Source organism: Ursus arctos, unplaced genomic scaffold (genome assembly GCF_023065955.2).
Source record: "Ursus arctos isolate Adak ecotype North America unplaced genomic scaffold, UrsArc2.0 scaffold_6, whole genome shotgun sequence".
Classification (NCBI taxonomy): domain Eukaryota; kingdom Metazoa; phylum Chordata; class Mammalia; order Carnivora; family Ursidae; genus Ursus; species Ursus arctos.
In genome coordinates, this window is record NW_026623078.1 from 68,490,950 (window position 1) to 68,510,566 (window position 19,617).

At 43.8% G+C, this 19,617-nt stretch overlaps 1 protein-coding gene across 1 annotated transcript in view; it reads right to left on the minus strand.

Moving 5' to 3' along the window:
• SNTB1 (syntrophin beta 1) overlaps positions 1 to 19,617 on the minus strand; it is a 218,948-nt gene that overhangs the window by 104,654 nt on the left and 94,677 nt on the right. Inside the window, exon 2 of the mRNA XM_026495500.4 lies at positions 18,287 to 18,503. Within this exon, the coding sequence (XP_026351285.2) occupies positions 18,287 to 18,503 (217 nt within the window). The remainder of the gene's footprint in view (positions 1 to 18,286; positions 18,504 to 19,617) is intronic.

The following is a 19,617-nucleotide window of genomic DNA, read 5'->3' on the forward strand; positions in this document are numbered from 1 at the left end:
TGGGTTGCTCAGTCGGTTAAGCATCTCACTCTTGATTTTGGCTCAGGTCACGATCCCAGGGTGGTGAGATTGCGCCTTGTGTCAGGCTCCATGCTGGGTGTGGACCCTGCTTAAGATTCTCTCTCTCCCTCTCCGTATGCCCCTCCCTCCCCATTTATGCACGTGTGTTCTTTCTCTCTCGCTCCCTCTCTCTTAAAAAGAAGAAGAAGAAGAAGAAGAAGAAGAAGAAGAAGAAGAAGAAGAAGAAGGAGGAGGAGGAGGAAGAGGAGGAGGAGGAGGAGGAGGAGGAGGAGGAGGAGGAGGAGGAGGAGGAGGAGGAGGAGGAGGATACAGAGATGCACACACGGAGAGAAGGCCAGTAAAGACATACAGAGATTGGAGCGTTGCAACTAGCTACAAGCCAAGGAATGCCAAGGATTGCTGGGAGCCACCAGAAACGTAAAAAGCAAGGAAGGATTCTTCCCTAGATCCTCTGGGAAGACCAGACTAAATCTCTCCAGAACTCTGAGAGAATAAATTTCTGTTGTTTTAAGCCTTTCAGTTTTTATTAACTTGTTATTACAGGCCTCGGAAACAAATACATTTGCCTTCTGGAAATTTCAGGGAAATAACTGTCTTAAACTGACATTTTGACATGGAAATCTGGTAACAGTGGCTGCTTCTGGGGAAGAGAACCAGGCGGCTTGGACAGAGGAATTAAAGGGGGACTTATTTTTCTCTGCATGTCCTTTTGTGCGTAGTGATATCCTAAAACAACATATTTGGGACCAGAGCCATGAAGTGTATTGGTTTCTTGCACTCCACCAAAGAAAGAAATCCTTTTAAAGCCATTTGACATGAAGGGCTCATTCAAAAAAGTGACTTCCAGAGTCAGTGTTGGGGGTCAGGGGGATAATATTGTACGAAGAGTCTCGTACAATGAGAACAGAGGCTCTTGAAGGTGACCCAGAGCTCTGGCAAGACATGGAAGATCAGAATCGTCTACTTGTTAGGATGAAAATGGGGAAGCCACGTTGTCTCCCCTTTACGTTCAAGAATAGACTCAAAGAGAAAACGACGTGCTTCATGTCACACACGGAGTTGAGCAGCAGAGCCACGTGCTGGTCATGCATTCTGTTGAACGTCATATATATTGGGCCACTTACTTATTATGTGTCAACCACTAGAAATATCGAGACACATCAGATGCCTTCCTGGGCCTGTCCTGGGACTGTGGCCCTCAAATCCATTTCTTGCACGTTCCCTGACTTTGCTCAATATCATGAGGGGATGATTACTTGAGGCCTCTGTGTCACGTGGCTTCTGCCCATAGGAGACACTGGGGGCGGACTGGAGGGCAAGAGGGAGGGAAAACCTGAGCTGGTGTCTCAGCTCATTTTTCACCATTATAACCAATTTACTGCATTCCATTCCCTCTGTTTAAAATGCGCCCCCCCCAAAAAAATAAAAATTAAAAAAAAAATGCCTAGAGTAATCTGTTTTCCTGGGTGGACGCTGACTGAAATGCTTCTGCAGGCTGGATTTGGATTTCCTGTGGCCGTCAGCCATCCTCTCTGCTTGGGCTACGCGGGTCAATGCGGGGACAGCCAGACAACCCGGAGTAGCACAGACGCTGCCGGATTCCCACAAATGCCTGCAGCTGGGGCTCTCTAGGCCCGTTATGACGGCTTAGCTTCAGGGCTGGGGCCTAAAACCCAGGGGACAGATGCTGACCTTCCCGAGGCCGCCCCCAAGGCCACCCCCTCCTCCCCACCAGCCCCTCTGGGCCTGAGTTCACAAGCATCTCTAAGCGGCAGGCCTGCCATTGCAATCAGAACGCCGGTCACGCAGAAGCCGGGAGGCCCCTTGCAGCTCATCACAGTATGAAAGCCCCCCAACCCTTACAGAGAAGCTCACAGAGGTCACAGCCCTGGTTCCTTGAAAAGCACGAATGCTGCACGGGGTGCAGGGTGATTTTCCTCTCAGAAATAGTGCCTCACGGCTTTTGCAACCTAATATGCTGACTGAGGCAATCATCGTAAAGAAGGATTTTTCCATCTGGGGACCAGGAGTATCTTGGGAACTTCCAAGGCCCCACAAAGATCATAGCAGTAGGAATTCTAAACATCTGTTTGGCCCTGTCAGTGGTAACCTGCAGACCACAGGAATGCTGAGTGGGGAAGCTGAGAGGCTCTGCCCTATCTCCTGGGTCTTCCTTGCGTTCCCTTCCCTCATCTGCTCACCAGTCCCTTCACTGGCACACGCTTCTGCCTGGAGCCAGTCACTGACTGGGCTGGGCGCTGGGGACAGCATGACAAGCAAAGGCCAACCAGACCGCTGTACTCATGGAGTTAGTGAGAGAGTCAGAAGTTAGTCCCATCAAGACACAAATAAATGTAAAACCACCACATGGTAAGAGCTACAAAGGGTGACACATGGAGACTCAAGCTGGGGAAGCTCTGGGTTTCCCACGGGCTCCAGTGAAGAGGTGATGAGGTGTAGAATTCTGCAGTGAGGCATGCTTTTCTCTTACATTCTCTAGCTTCATAGCTTGAAATACTTTTGAAATACTTTAACGTACATTATATCATTTTATTTTCATATCCATGCTGCAATGATAAGAATTAAAAACGAAGGTGGAGAATTGTTGCAGTGGAAGCTAATTTGCACGAAAATGAGAGAGACCCATAAAGGTGAGGGTAGATAAGAGAGTAGACTCTTTTCAAGTCTCTGTTCTTCCTTTGCCAAAAATTTGTGGTCTTGTCTTCAAATGTAAGTAATTATAATCTAGAAAGGCAGAAGAAAGGCTACACACATACACAGAAATTCTAGCATTTTAGTTGGGGGCAGAATCTGGTTATACTCTAGCTACAATTACTTTTGCTGAAACAAACAGAGGCAAGACTGCCTTTCAGACAAAGGTATGCTCTAGACCCACAGGGAAAGAACATTAGCCACAAATAACAGTTCCCAAAGCAACACCTGTAACTGCAATAACAAAGCATGCTTTTCACATGTTCTTAGCGTGAAAAGGTCCAATGGTCCTTTATCTGGGACCTTTAGGTCATGCTCACTCACTTAGAAAATGTCAACTAAAAAAGAAGTCATATGGTTGCTTTCAGACTCTACATTTAAAACTACATAAAGTTGGGGGGGGGGCGAACTATATGAAGCAGGAAAGATAGAGGAAAATTTCATTTACTAAAGACACCTAGCTCCATGAGAATTACGCTATCTCCCAGGAAGTATTAATCAGCTTGGCTCATTATTAGGACATCTCCACGATGATCAAGTTGGTCACAATCGGTTTATGCTGTGATGTCAAACTGTCCTCAAATCTCAGTCATCTCACATAACCAAAGTTTATGAAAAGAACATGTTCTATTCCCAAAAGGGTCTGACGTGGGTAGGGTGGGGATCTGCTCCACCAGGGCACTCAGGACGCCAAGCATAAGGAAATTCTGGCATTTCAAAGCTGCACCTCCAAGAACACATGTGCCCGTCAGGGCCTCAGTTCAAAAGCACGTGAGTCATTTCTGCTCATATTTCATTAGCCAGGATTAGTCATGAGGCCCAACACAACTATAAGAAGACTTGGAAATTCAGGGGAACAAAAGGACTGTTTGGTGAGTGTCTCTGCCACTACAACTTATCTCCACAACTCAACAAACTGATGCAGTAGGAGACGTACTATCGTTGCCACCATTCCTCCAAGCACACGAAGCTGCAAAGTTTCCTTTAAGCTCTTATTTTGAGTCTTGACAGGGGAAGGGAAGAGAATTAGCAGTTCTTGAGCTCCTACCACGTAACCAACACTGTGCAACGGATACTGTGAGTTGGCTAACTCAACCTCGTTGTACCCTCTTTACAACGCAGAATTCGAAACTAACTAACTAAATAATCCATCTTCCTAGAGTCCCTTATAAGGTAAGGTTTTGTAAATATATTAGGTTCTGCCAAATACATATTTTAGGTATTCCCATGATATTGGGAAGGTGGAAGCTTTGACTGCCACTGCCGGTGAGCAAGGATGTCAGGGTCAAAAGCAAGGAGCAATGGCAGCTGGCTGGGAGTGCTAGCGTCCGATCACCAGCCTCCTGGGTGTCGAGAGGTGATTACAAGATGCCAATTCCCTCATCCCAGTTCCCTGATTCCTGGATCACTCCCCCGGTCCTGCATCATTTTGAGAGTTCCAGTGGCAACCTCCTGGTTCTCTACTTTCATGACTGTATCAGTTTTATAGACTCCTGAGGGTCATTAATGGAGACCCAATTGGAGACCTAAGGCCTTCCCATTTTTTTGTAAGCAACTAATTCCTTAACACCTTTCTGCTTAAGTTACCTAGACTGGTCTCTGTTTCTTTCACTGTGACCTGACTGATAACATTTACCACATACTATTATATACATAATAAAAGTTGTTAGGTGCTCTAACAATTCTCTGAGAACTCTTAATTGTTGAAATGAGCGAACTTGTACTTTTAGGGAATCTAGGTTTGAGCGAAAATAACGGCAAGCATAAATTGGTTTTAAATTTCATGTTATAGCTTTAAAATGCGTGTGAACAACCTCTATAATAAATTCTATTCTCCCAAAATTCACAGCAGAATTCACATTCCTGGAAGTATACCTTTTCACTCAGTGGCTTTATATATTCCTCGATATAACCAACTTTACCCAAGACGGTACACACCCCTCACCTTGAGAGGCATTTAATCTGTGTAAAAATGCTGAAAAGTGGCTCCCATTATGCTTTCATTATTTTATTATTTACAGATGTATTAACTGGGGCTTAGAGGGGTTAAATTAAGTGTCTAAGATCACAAAGAGCTAGGACTTAATCCTAGGTCTGTCGATTTTCAAAGCCACGAGCTCTTTCCACTACAACACACAGACTTCTAAGAGAGCTACTGTTCGTTAGTTCTCAGCCGCTCTAAACACTGGTTTAGAGGTTTGGTTAGTTCACTTAGCTCAATGCTGGTATTACTAGCTAGTTCTCTCTCCTCCAAGACCTCAAAAGCTGTAAGCATCTGCCTCAAAACGGTGTACTTCTCATTTTATGAAGGATTAAGAAAGAAGAGATGGATGGAACACAGTAAAAAGATCTGTAGAACTAGGGAAAAAAATGACTGAAACCCATGTTTTCCATTGCTGGTCACCCATGAACAGCACTGTTAGGACTGTGCACATAACTAGTGATGCTAGACTTGTGAAGCCTGGCAGCCTAGTATCAGCTGAAGTCACTATCATCCTGGGAGGACTATGGCATCGGCAGAAATATGTTGCTTCAAATTCCCCCCTGGCTCACGCCTGCCGTTTTCTCTGTCACTCTCCTTCTCTGCATATCTGACAGCAGCCTGGCAAATTCTGCCATCAAGGCTTACTGGAATCTTTCTATAAAACTGCGTGGCCGTGGTAAAATTCCACCCCTTCTTAGTGATTCAAGCCCTGTCTCTGTCTTTCCTGGAGAAATTAATCTAAAGATGCTATTTGCAAATTGACCCACTTCTTCAAACCGCCAGCTCCTACAGCGGCAGCATCAGACAGAAACGCATAAAGCCACGGTGTGGTTTTCATCTGTCCAAACAGCTGTCGTATACTTTCCAACTCAGTATTGTACCCAGGGCTTTCCCAGCACTTAATAAAACTACCTAAAAAAATTCTTTTTTTTTTTTTAAAAGATTTTATTTATTTATTTGACAGAGATAGAGACAGCCAGCGAGAGAGGGAACACAAGCAGGGGGAGTGGGAGAGGAAGAAGCAGGCTCATAGCGGAGGAGCCTGATGTGGGGCTCGATCCCGTAACGCCGGGATCACGCCCTGAGCCGGAGGCAGACGCCTAACCGCTGTGCCACCCAGACGCCCCTACCTAAAAAAAATTCTTAATGCCTCTTCATGCCACTGAAAGAATCCTTCGGTGATCTCCCGAGGAACGGATATTTCTAGAACAGAAAAAAAGAGGTAAACGGGAAGAGGTTGCATTTGCTGAGCGCCTACTTCGGTGTAAGACATGAGGCAAGTACCAACTTACTTAACCCTTACAACAGGACATACATAGAAACGGTATCACCTTAATTTTATATATTTAAACAATTCACAGAAGAAATGTAAATTGACAAAAGTCACGCAGACAATTAGTAGAAAAGCTAGCAGTGAAACTCGTATTGGCCTGGCCTGAAGTCAATCATTTTCAAGATTGCGTAACACGTCCCACAAAAAGTACTGCCAGAGAGCTTGAGAAACCAGCTCCAAGAACTCGAACTTCTGGATCTAGTGTTTTGTTTCCAGGTAACATGAGGAAACATCCTCTGATTGCCCGAATATTTAACAGCACAGGAAACGAAAACAAATGGCACTACTTGGCCTTTACTGTGTGTTTTGCAACAGAAGTGGAGGAGAGGGTTTTATTCTAAGGGAAAGAAAAGGCACCACATTCCAATGGCAAGCATGTCTGTTCAGGGTCAATGATTTGGCATTTTAGATGAGAGAAAATTAACATTAAAAGGCTTTTGCAGTTTTGATGCCACTGATTGACAGTTACTGCTCAGGTGGACCCCTTCCTCTCCTGTCATCTCTGCCTGGCTACGGCAGTGTCACTGTTAAAACCAGCTTGGTGCAGTGACAGCAGCACTCCTACCTGGCTTCCCCAGCTTTGTCCTAATGGAAGAGGACACTCTCTCTGGACGTCTGCTTTCCGAGGAGAGGACCACCATCCATCACGAAAGCCATTTCTCAGCTAAGGTGCCCTGACCACTCCCTGCCACAGGGCCCGTCTGCAGCTCCCAGCTGGAGTGAAATCAACTTGCCTTTTCCTCTGAACATCGCTGAGGCTAAAAGAAATCCTGATTGGGGCACCTGGGTGGCTCAGTTGGTTAAGTGTCTGCCTTTGGCTCAGGTCATGATTCTAGGATCCAGGGATTGAGCCCCAAGTTGGGCTCCCTGCTCAGCAGAGAGCCTGTTTCTCCCTCTCCCTCTGCCCTAATCCACCCCCTTGCTGGTGTGCTCTCCCTTTTTCTCTCTCAAAATTAAATAATATCTTACCAAAAAAAAAAAAAAAAAAAAAGAAAGAAAGAAAGAAAGAAAAGAAAAAAGAAATCTTGATCAAAACTCTAGAAGGGGCATAACACCTTTTATGAAGCAGGACCTTGTAAATATGGATTTGGGACTGTCCAAGATGTTTTTATCCAACAAGGTCAGGAAATGAAGTGTTCGAGTTAACCACCTTTTTCGCATTAGTTATCACTTTTTGCATATACATCAGAGCTATTTTCAAAAAGACAGAATGTAGGGGTGCTTGGGTGGCACAGCGGTTAAGCGTTTGCCTTCGGCTCAGGGCGTGATCCCGGCGTTATGGGATCGAGCCCCACATCAGGCTCCTCCGCTATGAGCCTGCTTCTTCCTCTCCCACTCCCCCTGCTTGTTTCCCTCTCTCGCTGGCTGTCTCTATCTCTGTCGAATAAATAAAATCAAATCTTTAAAAAAAACAAAAACAAAAACAAAAAGACAGAATGTAAATACACTTTTATTGTTTCTGTTTTTGCCTTCTCCAGATTTGTTCTCTGCCCTTCTTTGCCTTGCTCTGTGCTCTAAGAGTGAAACTCTACTATGCATGTCACTCAGGCTTCCTAGACTCTGGGGTCCGGTTGTGTGCAGCCAATCGGAAGCACCAACAGGAGATCCTACGGCAGGAGGGAGGAAGGTTAGGGATACTGCCATACCCCCAGCCCTCCCTGGGCCAGGGGGTATCTCCCAGGGCTCCAGTCCTCACCAGGCTGCAGTAACTTTCTCTCTTTGCTCCTCCGTCCCCGGGGTGGGAGCAGCTACCCACGGTGGCTGATCTCTGGGTGCTGATCCATCTGTCTTTGGTTCCGCTAACACAACCTGCCCTTCTGGAAAGGGTCCCTTCATTAAACACTCTTCAGTTGACCCTTCAGGAGTGACACCAGCAACCCTAACCAACATCACTGCAATTGCCATTCGTATTACTCAGTGATTTCTACATGCTATTTGAAGAATGAGGGCGAATACAAAAGAAATGCAGGACTTGCGGCTCCTCTCACCAAACTCGAGAATCCAGGTAGGGACATAAGACTGTCAAAGGACAGTCACGCTCTGACTCTCAATCAAAGCAGTATCTCCAAAGGCCGAACGAAACTTGTCCTGTGTTTCTAGTGACCTCCACCCTCCACCAAAATGTGCCTGTCTTCGGTCCCATTCACTGAGCACCAGCGTAAGCATCTAGCAACAGGGCTCAGGGATGACTAGACTGTGGCTCTACGTCCATGGATGACAGAGCAAGACTAGTTCCGGACTCCTTCTTTTGCCTCATGCCTCCAAGCCCATTTTTATCAGGAATCCTGCAGATTCTGGCCCTTAAAATCTCTCTAATTCATCCAACTTCTCTTTAGCGTTCCTGTTCTACTCTAGGAGAGGCTGGGATGATTTCTTACCTCCATTTCTGCAATAACCCCCCGACTGCTCCCCCATCCTCCAGTCTGGCCCCTGCAGTCCACACCTGACCGTGAAGCCAGAGGGATCTTGGTGATGTCATTGCCTCGCTGCAGACCCCACCTCGGATAAAGTCCAAACATGACGTGGCTTAGCTCTTGATCGTGACCATCTCTGCAGACTCTTGACACACTCTTCTCATGGAGTGCTCCAAAGAGATGGAACTTCTTCCAGTTCTTTAACAGACCTCTGTGTTCTCTCCTCTCGGTGCCTAGACCTATACTATCAGTGTTGCCAAGAATACCCTCTCTGTCTGCCTTCCCTAACCTTGGACCCAGCTAACTTCTATTTCATTATTTGCATCTTGGCACAGACATCACTTCCGCTGAGAATCATTCCCCATTGCCACCCCCCATCCTCCTCCAGAAACAGAACTTTGGATTAGGTAGTGCTCCCATGAAGGAGCTTCCAGAACATCCTTTCCTCCTGCATTGCCTTTTAGAGTACTGTTCTGTAACTGCCGGCTTGCCTGCCCACATCCCCTCCCTGACAGTGAGCTGGGTCGGGGCAAGAACTCTGCCACTGCTGTGGCTCAGGAACTAGCCAAAAACCCAAAGGGTCAAGACTGTCCATCAAAATGTTAAAATTTAAGAAATGAAAGAAATCTCAACCAGGTTGGATGGACCAGCAATGTGAAAATTCCTATCCTAATATTGTTTAGGAACAAAGAAGGTATCTGTCAACAGACACAGGACCTGTATGCCTAAGGAGGCATTGTCTAAATGTATCTGTGGCTCTCTGTATCCCAAACCATCCACCCTGAGGCAAGTAAAATTCCACGCATGAGTTGAGAAAGGAGAGCAGGGCCTGATCTGTGGGTCCCCCTCTCTCCCCCTTCTACCCATCCCACAGCAGGTGATACCTGCTTCAATAGAGGATGCCGGCATTATAGCATTGGGTTATTTTCAGAGGCTTCATTATCTCAGCTGGAAAATCCTGGGGCAGCTTTTTGCAAACCAAATGGAGTTCAGTTAATGTACTGAGAGCAAAGAATCAAGACCTAAATGCTGAGAGTCAACATTAGCAAAAGTCTCTCAGCACCCGGATGGTCAAGTTCAACCTCTTGAGATGCTCTTAGAAGAGGCGAAACTGAGATTTTCCTGGAATGGTGCTTAGAGGCACGGGAATGAACTAAAATGAACTCATCTTATTGGGTATTGATGAAATCACAGAACCATGCTTGGTGAGCACTCTCCTCAACTCCTCTTCGCAGGGCTATCCAAAGATAGTTAAAATTCACCTTTTCACTAGCTTACCATTGCCAGGGAAACCTTACTAATTCATCTCCCACTGATTAAAAATGTATGATAATTAGGATGAATACTCAAGTTTATCTATGGAGGGAACAGATTTTCTTAAAAATAACAAGGCTATGAAAATGTTTTTAAGCTCATTAAAATGAACCTTTTGTGCACTCTGTTGTATACAAAAATGCAAATCATGCTAGGGTTCTTTTGGGGGGAAAACATAGTGGCTTGGCCATTTGTGTTCATCTCCTCTCCTTTAAAAGATCCCAGTAAAATACGCATAAGCCCACCAGAGAATGAGCACTCAGTATGTGTCTGGAGGACAGACAGCCCAGTGACTGACTGCAGAGTAAAGAAGGAGCCAAGAACATTACAACCTGAAGGGCTACAGAGAGAATCCCAGAGAAGTGGGAGCTCCTTGGCTCTGTACAATCTGCAGGGGCTTAGAACCTCCTGAGAGAGAGTTAAGGGTGATGCAGGGCTGGAAACAGGGTCCTATGTAAGGTCTGTAAGCTGAGTGGTGGGACTCTCAGAAGGCTTTCAACCAGGTGTTCTCCTACCAACCACACCCAAAGACTGGATAATTCTCCTAAGTAATTCAATGGACCCAGACAAAAGTTCCAAACACCAACATTTTGCAGAATTGGAAAAGATGTCTTGGTAAGGCTGACTTGACAAACAGTAACTGTATATGAATTCCCACCGACTGATAACCCCCCTCCCCCCACGAGGGTTCCAATAGGCTCTTCCTCCCTCAGTGTAAAAACCGAGGAGATAGCAAAGGATCACCAAACATTTGAGGAAAATTCCAGCAAGTTAGGTGAAGATCCAGACAGACAAAAAAATAATAACAGGAGAGACAAAGAGCACGAAGAAAACAAAACTAATTAATAGTCTCCAAGAATTAAGAGGAAAATACAGTATCCATAAAACAAGAACAAAATTCCATTAAAAAGGAACATTCAGAGAACGAAAAGAGCTGAAATATAATAGCTAAAATTTAAACACACTATGTTCATGAGAAGGGTCACAAGAATACAGTAAAAAAAAAAAAAGTGACAGAAGTGAGAGAGAAAGAAACAGACTTAGAAAAATCAATCCAGGAGGTCATCTTTCCAACAGGGGATGCAGAGACAAAGAGAGAACAAAGAAAACAGAGGAGGGGGGCGCCTGGGTGGCTCAGTCGGTTAAGCGTCTGCCTTCAGCTCTGGTCATGATCCCAGGGTCCTGGGATGGAGCCCCACATGGGGCTGCCTGCTCAGCAGGGAGTCTGCTTCTCTCTCTCCTTCTACCTCTCCCCCTGTTTGTGTGCGCTCTCGCTCTCTCTCTTTCAAATTAATAAAATCTTAAAAGAAAAAAATTCTTTCTCAACCATGTCTCTCTCATTCATCCCCATCTTCCTAGTTCAAATTTAAAAAAAAAAAAAGAAAAAGAAAACAGAGGAGGACGTTGCCAAATACATAATATGAGAAAATTTCCCAGATCTCAGATATGAGTCTCTCAATTAGTTTACAAATAGGCTACAAACTGAATGATCAACACCCACTATTTTTTTTTAATCTTTTAGATCTATTTGATTTTTAACCTGTCTTTATTGTTTTAATAACACTTAAACTTTCTTTTAAAATAACTTCTGAAGAGGAGTGTCTTATCTATTTTCTTAGCTCTGTTACGAATGCTAAAGCCATGCCCCCTTACTTTGCCTAACTATGTACACTTAAAAGAAGAACACAATTATTTAGGACTTTATTTCCTTTTTCAGATTTTTGACTAATTTAGCCCAACCTCTCTGAACTTTCCCTTCCTAGCTGCGTTTAAACAAATTGTTGAACTTGTTACTAGGTATTTCACTTCCTGTATTTCTCAAAAGCAGAATGTGAGCGCTGTTGAATCAAACACCAAGGTCATCTCTCTTTTTATGTGTATACTTCTAGAGTAATAAAAATATTTCAGTAGGGGTTGTCTAGGTAAGAAGCAAGAAGAGATTGATGATAGAGGCTATAGTACATAGAGGTAATAGGCAGATAAAGGGACAGAGGTAACAGACAGACAGATACAGACAGATGAATAAGCATGACCAAAATGGTGCTCCTGGTGGTAGAGGGAAGTTCGAACTTTCTAATAAAAGTGGTAGATCATCCAAAAGATAATACTCACAGTTTTTTTGTTTGTTTGATTATAGTTTTACACGTGATTGTAAAAGTTTAACCTCGCTACGTGAGGAGGTTTCCAAGTCTATGGTGGTCTACAAATTCAGAAACCCTTCTGCTATGAACATCTGGATATACTAGATAAGATGTAATCAGAAAAGTTTGCTTGTTTGGGCGTTAAGGTACTACTGAGCTTGCAAAAAAGAAAAGGAAACTCCCAGGTGCCAAATAAAGGGGGGACGGGTGGGGAGGGTGGGAAGGCATTGAAAACAAGGGTGGTGAGTATTATTCGAGCTGATTGTAAAGCAGCCCTGGAAAGCGGAGTGGAGTGGGGTCATGGCAGGTAGTGGGTCAGTAGTGGGGGGGGGGGGGGGTCTGAGGACTTGGATTTCAATACATACATGATCGTTAAGGCTCTGTGAGTCCATGACTTGGGAAACTGGAACGAGTTTGCTGCAGAGTCAGAAATCCCAAAAGGATAAAAACCTCTGTGAAAGAACGTCTTACAAAATAATCTCTGCTCAACTGCTTGGGGAGATGACCTGGAAACTTCTTTCTGCTGGGTCAAAAAAAACAAAAACAAAAAAACCTCCTCCCTCCCCTTGTACCCGGGACTGAGGGTATTTTGAGTGAAAGTTGCATTTATGGCACCATTATGCTGCCAGGAATTAGGGGATATCTACACTGGCACCAAATCATCACAACTGTTAAACGTGGTCAGGGATAGCAAGCACACTGTATAGATAGGAAGCTGGGAATCACAGAGATTTGGTAATTTATCTAAAGTGAAAGAGACGAAATGACAGAACTGGGATTCAAACTCTTATCTTCTAACCTCAACTCCAGAGTTTTACTCACTGGTATTAGCAGGCGGTTAATTTGGGCCTCTGTTTTGGACACTGAAACTGTGTCCACTTACTGCAGTGCCACTGTAAATTGATTTTACATTTTCCCTTTGTTTCCAAAATGCAATGTCAATCATGATGTGCCAGCAATACTTTCAGTTATGAGGTGTGTCCAACCAAGATTGAAGAAAACAGAACCAAGAAAGAACACATTTCACGAGACTCTTAAGAGGAGAAGCACTTTTCACGAGCAAAGATTTACTGTGGAGCGAAGATGGAGAGAAGAACTGCGTGAATCTTCATTCCGGATGGACTAATGGAGGGGCCCTTTCAATAGTATTCCAAGTTTAAAGATTATGGTTGAAAATTCTACATAAGTTTTGGGTGAGGGAGACATTAGTGTGCCCCCAAACACTGCGAAAAGGAGGAAATAAGGCTAACCTAGTAAAATGATTACTCTCTTTCTGGTGGTCGCCAAATGAACATGTTTACAAACGTGTAACTAGAGTACCTGGGACATCTAAAACTCAGAACTAAGTGATATGGGAGCAATGTTGGGGAGCCAAGACTAGAAAGTGATTTAATTTGATGAGCAAAAACTAAGTCTGATGTTCTCATCCCCATCAGAAATAAGACTGGGTGAACAGAAGGGGAGAGGGGCATCTACTTGGGGGAGCCCTGCCCATTTAGGTACAGCCCAGAGGAGATGGGAGTCTCAGCAAAGTAGTGATTACCATTATGGCCACCTTGGCAAGGCTCCCCTGATCCCAGAAGGAGTGGCTTCCAGATTCCTTGTCTAAAATATACTGCTTAAGGTCTGTTCTCATCTCTTGTATTGATAACCTTGGTGAAAATTTAATTTCTCACATGGAGAGAATGCATTGCTTAAGCTGCCCTGTAAGTCCATATTGGTTTTGTTACTTGAACAAAATTCACTAATGGGTTGTTCTGGTTTATTTAAGTTTGCTGAGCCTGGCAGAATAGAACTGCATTTTTATTTGTTCTTTTACTCCCAAGGCTACTTAGTGGAAGTTTTTTTTTCTTTTAAAGTTTGAAAAGGTAAGAATACCAAAAACAGATAGATGAATATGCCATTTATCATTAACATATTATATATTTTTGAATGCCTGCTTTGTATCAAGCACTGTTCTAGAAAGCTGGGATTTTAAAATGATAACATGGGTGTTCCAGACCTCAAGGGTCTTAATGACTTTAAGAACTAGGTAGGCACATAAGAAGAAAATCTCAAGTCATTATAAAGGGTGCCATCATGGATGGATCTACACACAAGGTATCGTGGGACCAGTGCTTCACCTATGCTGAATTTTAAAAGGTGATTAGGAAATTGTCAGGCAAGTGAATTATTTAAGGGTGGCTGGGGCATAAATGATGAGATGGGGAAGAACTGGACACTTGGGAAAGATCCAGAACCTCATAAGGTTTTTATGTACTCCTGGGGAGTTTTGAGATTAGTGAAGGGACAGGGAGGAATCCTGAGCAAATGGATAAATCTTGAGTGTTTCACACTCCCTTGGCTAGCTGGGTCTAGGGCAGATGGTAGAAGATGGGGAAGGGTCAAGCTAGAGACGAAGCACCTGGTAGGGAATATGTCCAAAGAGTCTAGAGAATGGGGGATATAGCCCTGGACCAGGGTGGCGAAGAGCTGAATATGAACACCGAGATGTTTATGAAGTAGAGTTTTTTAAAAAGTGTTGTAATCATCGACAACCACTAGCAGTGACATATTCTTGTAGATTCAGTGCCTGCTGGGTGACCTTTTCCACAGAAAGAGCAGCAAGCCTGCCTGCTGTTCTATGCCTCTTTCTATTTGAGAAACTGAACATTTGAGTTTTTAATGCAAACTCTAAGTAGCTGTGTGTAACCAACCGAGGGGATAAGCCCCGAGATGCTATGGCATTTGTCTTTGGTGCTCAGGTTTTAGCATCCAGGAGCCCATGAAGTACTGGCCATTGTACTTACAGTTCAGGGGAGCTGTTCTGCCAGGTGCTAAAGTCACAAGGAGCTAGGGTATCATGATTAAGAAACTGGGCTTCCTATTAGAACCCCAGGTCTACCGTTTGTTTCAACTCTCATTTCTGAACTAAATTTCATTGTCTATAAAAGAGAGATTAGAGTACCTACGACCAAGGGTCGTTATTTAGATCGAATGAGATACTTGCTTAAGTTCACGCATAAGTGGCAGAACCCAGATTCCATCGTTGATCTAGTTGACTGCAGAGTCAACTCTCCCTTTCTCCTTCTTTCTCTTTCATGATTAACATATGCATTATTTTCTTCTTTTAAGAAATGCTGCAATTTCAGTTTCTATCTCCCCTTTGACCCAAGAGATATTTCACAGACAGCCTTTAAAAATCCAAGAAGAAAGGCTTTCTGTGCTTCATTTTTGCAAATAATTTTCTACTTTGATTCCATCAGAGAATGCTGTTTATGGTATTCCTACCTCGGGAAATTTATTGCATTTTTCTGGTGAGCTAATCTATAGTTAATTTTGTCCATCTTCTGCCTGGATTTGAAAGGGAAATGTATTCCTTATTATCAGTGTACAAAGTCTGTGATGTATCCAGATCTTCCTTGTAAGTTATGTTGTTTGGGTCTTTTATATCTTTACTGATCTTTTGTCCATTTGGACGGAGAGTACGTTGAATTACCTACTATTACTACATTTCTATTTTGTCTTGTATCTTCTACAGTTTCCACTATAAGGGCCACTGCTGCATTATTTGGTGCACACCCACAAGTGATGAATGCTCCTCGTGCACTCTGGCCTTCAGCAGCAACCAGTCCTTTGTCCTGTTTTGTGCTTTCAGTCTGCATTTTACCTCATCATCGCATATCAAGATCAAAATTGGTACCTTTTGTTAGTGCTATTAGTTTGCATTTGCATTATATGATTTTCCCATCTCTTTTTGCCTTTTACAATCACTTTGCGTTAGGTGTGTCTTGGGTTCAGGACCCAGCTGGGTTTCGTGGAGTCCACCTTTCTGACTGGTACATTGTACTCTTCCCAGCACGTAACCAGAGTTCCGTAAAATATTTGTTTCCTTTTTCCTTTTCTTCTCTTTCTCCACCAGGGTGAAGAGTCACCTAAAACCATGATCTTTTTTTTCCCCCCAGCTTTACTGAGGTATAATTAACAAAATTTTAAGATCTTTAAAGTGTATAGCATAGTGATTTAATACACATGTACATTGTCAAAGGTCAATCTCATTATCCACAGTTCTGGGTCTGTCTGGACTTAAGTCCCCTCCAGACCCTCTGGCTTAGCTGGATGCCCATTTTCAGTCCTGCCCTGTGGTCCTCACACCTTGGCAGGACAGGCTCTTTTGCACCTCCTCATCAATGGTGGACTTGAAGACCACGGATATAAAAGTTTCAAAATGCATTCCCTCTTCTGGCTTGACAGATGAAGTCTTCAATGTTTGAACTAAGACCTGATGTCTTCTAAAATATTCTTTAAAACAGAATTTGGTGATTAGGAGGAAGTTATAGCATGTAGTCCACAGCCTAGAAATCATCGACTTAAACGCTCTCCCCAGGCATGAATCTCTTCTACAATATTCCATATTTTCTAGTCTCTGCATTTTTCTGGTATTGACAAATTGACACTGTTACCCACACTATACGCCTGCATTTGAAACCCAGCAAAACCATATATTAGCTCTATGATGTTTGGAACTTATATAAGACCTGAGCCTCCATTTTTTATCTACAGAATGGGGACAAAGTGAAACTCAGAGGGCTGTTGAGAGGACAAAGCAGGGTTATAGATTCAAGGACTAGGCAGGAAATGTGAAGGACCAGGCAGGTAGCTAATAGAACCCCCCCCAAGTGTTCAGCAATAGGAGTGACGTGGAGAGTCCATTCCCCTGTACAAGGAGAAGCCTCTCCTGGACTCGTACAGATTGGAAACCTGCCTGCAGCAACATGGGCCTAATAATCTCACCAGATCTTTCCATTGTTCTAGAAAAGCAGAAATCTGGCTTTCTAATGTGAAATTTCCCAATGATTCAGTGCAATTCAAATTTCTTTACAACATCAGACAGACCATATCTGTGGGCTGGGTATACCTGTCGGCTGCCACTTGGCAGTCTCGGGTCTGAATTAATGGGCATAATGTCCAGCACGAGATAGGCACTCGATAAATTATGAATTCACCAGATCTAACACCTCAGACATCAGACTCTTGGAAGAAAGGACTTGTCTGGTTGGGTAGCCTAGAGAGCAGGAAAGATCAAGCCCAGCATAACCAGAATATTAACTGTAGGCCCAGGAAATCAGCAGAAATCGAGTTTGGAGGGGCTCATGGCAGAATTCTGCCTCCTTTCCAGTCCGCCCGCTCTGCCTCCTCTTTGGCCGATACTCCCCGCTCTCTCTCCTGCAATTGCAGCTCTGATCCCTGGGCAGACATAACTGGTATGGGAGGGGAGCAGGCTAGATCCTGCAGCTGCTGGAGTCAGAAAGGCTAGCGGCTTCCTTAGAGCGAGCTTATTAGGAAGAGAATGAATAAAAGCTTTGAGCTCTGAGCCAAGGACGCAGCTTCCTCCCTGTCCCTATTCCCTTTGGCTTTTCCCCATCAGCAACTCAGAACGTAGCCAAATACATCCTACTCGGGTGGGTTGCAGCTGTCCCACACATGTTACAAATAAGGGCCAGTAGAGCTGTCCCTATTTTTAGCATTTGAATGCGGATGCCAAGATCACCAAGATTCCCCATTTGCTGGCTCAATTCCTCTCCCTCTCCTCCACATCTCTTATTTTCCTTCCAAATAGATGTCTTCTGTTCAGATGAGTTAAAGTAAGATATCTGGGGGAACAGAGACCCCAAATATTTGCTTGTCTTGCTAAGCTCTTTGTAATCACCATGGACTGGGTGATATATCTCTCCCATGGCGTGAGAAATCATGCATGGACTTTGAGAAATAGCACTCCAGGGCTGGATCAAAGCCACTCCTTTTTCTCTCTTGAGCATAAAAAGAGGCTTAGAGAAGAAAACTGCATAAGGATCCTCTCGTGGAATCTTCCAAGTACACAATTGAGGGCACCAAGGTTCGGGGGGGGGGGGGCTGATGTGCTTACTACCACCTAATATTAATAATAAATATTATTGTACCTTATATTCCTGAAGGTTTTCCTGTACTAAGCACTTCACGTGGATGTCCAGCTCAACAAGATAGCTATTTCAATTATTCCCATTTTACAGACGACAAAACCGAGGTTTATCGGTTTGAGAAAACTTGCCCAAAGTCAGGTACACTAGCAATGGCAGACCCTGGGAAGACACTTAGGATCTTGACTCCAATTCTTCAGCTCTTCCCAGAACCAAAGCTCAGCACACAGATTAGTCATGAGGATAAAAGAAAGGAAGAAGCATGGAGGAAGAGAGGGAGGGAGGCCGGCCGGGCTTGAACACATTATCTCAGCTGGGCCCTTTCAGGCTTTTCTCTGGAAACTGCTGAGTGTTTGGAGAACACAAGCACAGCCCTCGCAACTCAGCGGCCAACACGTGGCTGAGATGTGGAGACCCCTGGCCCTCTTTACCTGTTCTCAGGGTCAGCAGAGGCCAGACTCCGGGTGACGTAGCACATCTTGAGGGGGATGTACTTCCGGTCTCTGTGGAAGGAGCAGGGCTGTGATGACAGGGCGTCTGAGGACCCGGCCCCCAGCCGAGGGGATTCGGGCGGAGGCGTTTCCCAGCCGATCTCTGACACTGGGGAGCCTTTCTTCACATAGGGTGTGGCTTCTCGCATGTACTTCACTGCAACGAAGAAGACAACAACAGTGCTCTTAAAGTACATCGCGGCTGAATTTCTGGAAAGTCCGATGGCATTTTTGAAACCTGCATGAGATGAGCTCTTAAATACCGAACCTCTTAAATTCTGAACAACAGTCACAATTTCTGTTCCTCTCAAAACAGTTTTCCTGTTATTTAAATTCTATACCGAAGTGGTATTTAGAACTTGCTATTACGATGACCTGAACTTGAGAATTACTTTCAGCTTTTTTCAACGATGACAACTTTTATCTTTTCTGATTTTAAGTTGCATTCTAGCGAAGAGGCTGAAAAACAAATGGGCAGAGAAGGAGAAAGCATGACTTAGGCTTAAAGGCACATAACTGTTCAATACAGAAGTATGGAATCTGGCGGCCACCTTCCATAACCATGTCCCTATTCAGAAGCAGAACAGGAATTTCAAGCTAATAGTACTAAGAACATATACTCAAAAAAACCTCAAAAACCAAAAAACAAACCCTCACATAAAAGGATACTTATTTTGCAATGGAAAAAATTTGTAGGAGCAAAAATACCTTCTGTAAGAGCTGAAAACTAGGACCAACCTAAATGTCTGTCAGAAAAATAATAAACTGTAAGACATCTCTACAGTCATTTTTTAAAACGAGATAGATACAGGTGTGTTGATGTAGAAAGACCTACAAGATCTATTTTTAGTTTAAAAAAATGGTAGAAGTACACATACTGCATTCTTTTGTATCTAAATCATAAATACAAAGGCTTGCATGTATACAACTATTTCTGGATAGGAACATAAGAAAATGTTAACAGCAGTTAGCTCTGGGGATTGGAAATAAAAGTCAAGCTGATGGAGAGACAGACTATACTATTCAATTACCCTTTTATACCATTTTAATGTTTAGCCAATATGCGCCTATTACTTTAATAAAATTTTTAAAAAACAAAAATAGTTCCAGACCTGAGTGGAGCAGACCGAAAGTCTGCTCTTTGATGTGTTTGTTGGTCTTAAGAAGTTATTTGCCTCTTCTGCCTTTACAGCTTTTGTACTGACAAGGCAACTAGATTCTTGGAACGTGCAACATAAACCTCCATATCCTTCTCTCTGTCACTCACAGTT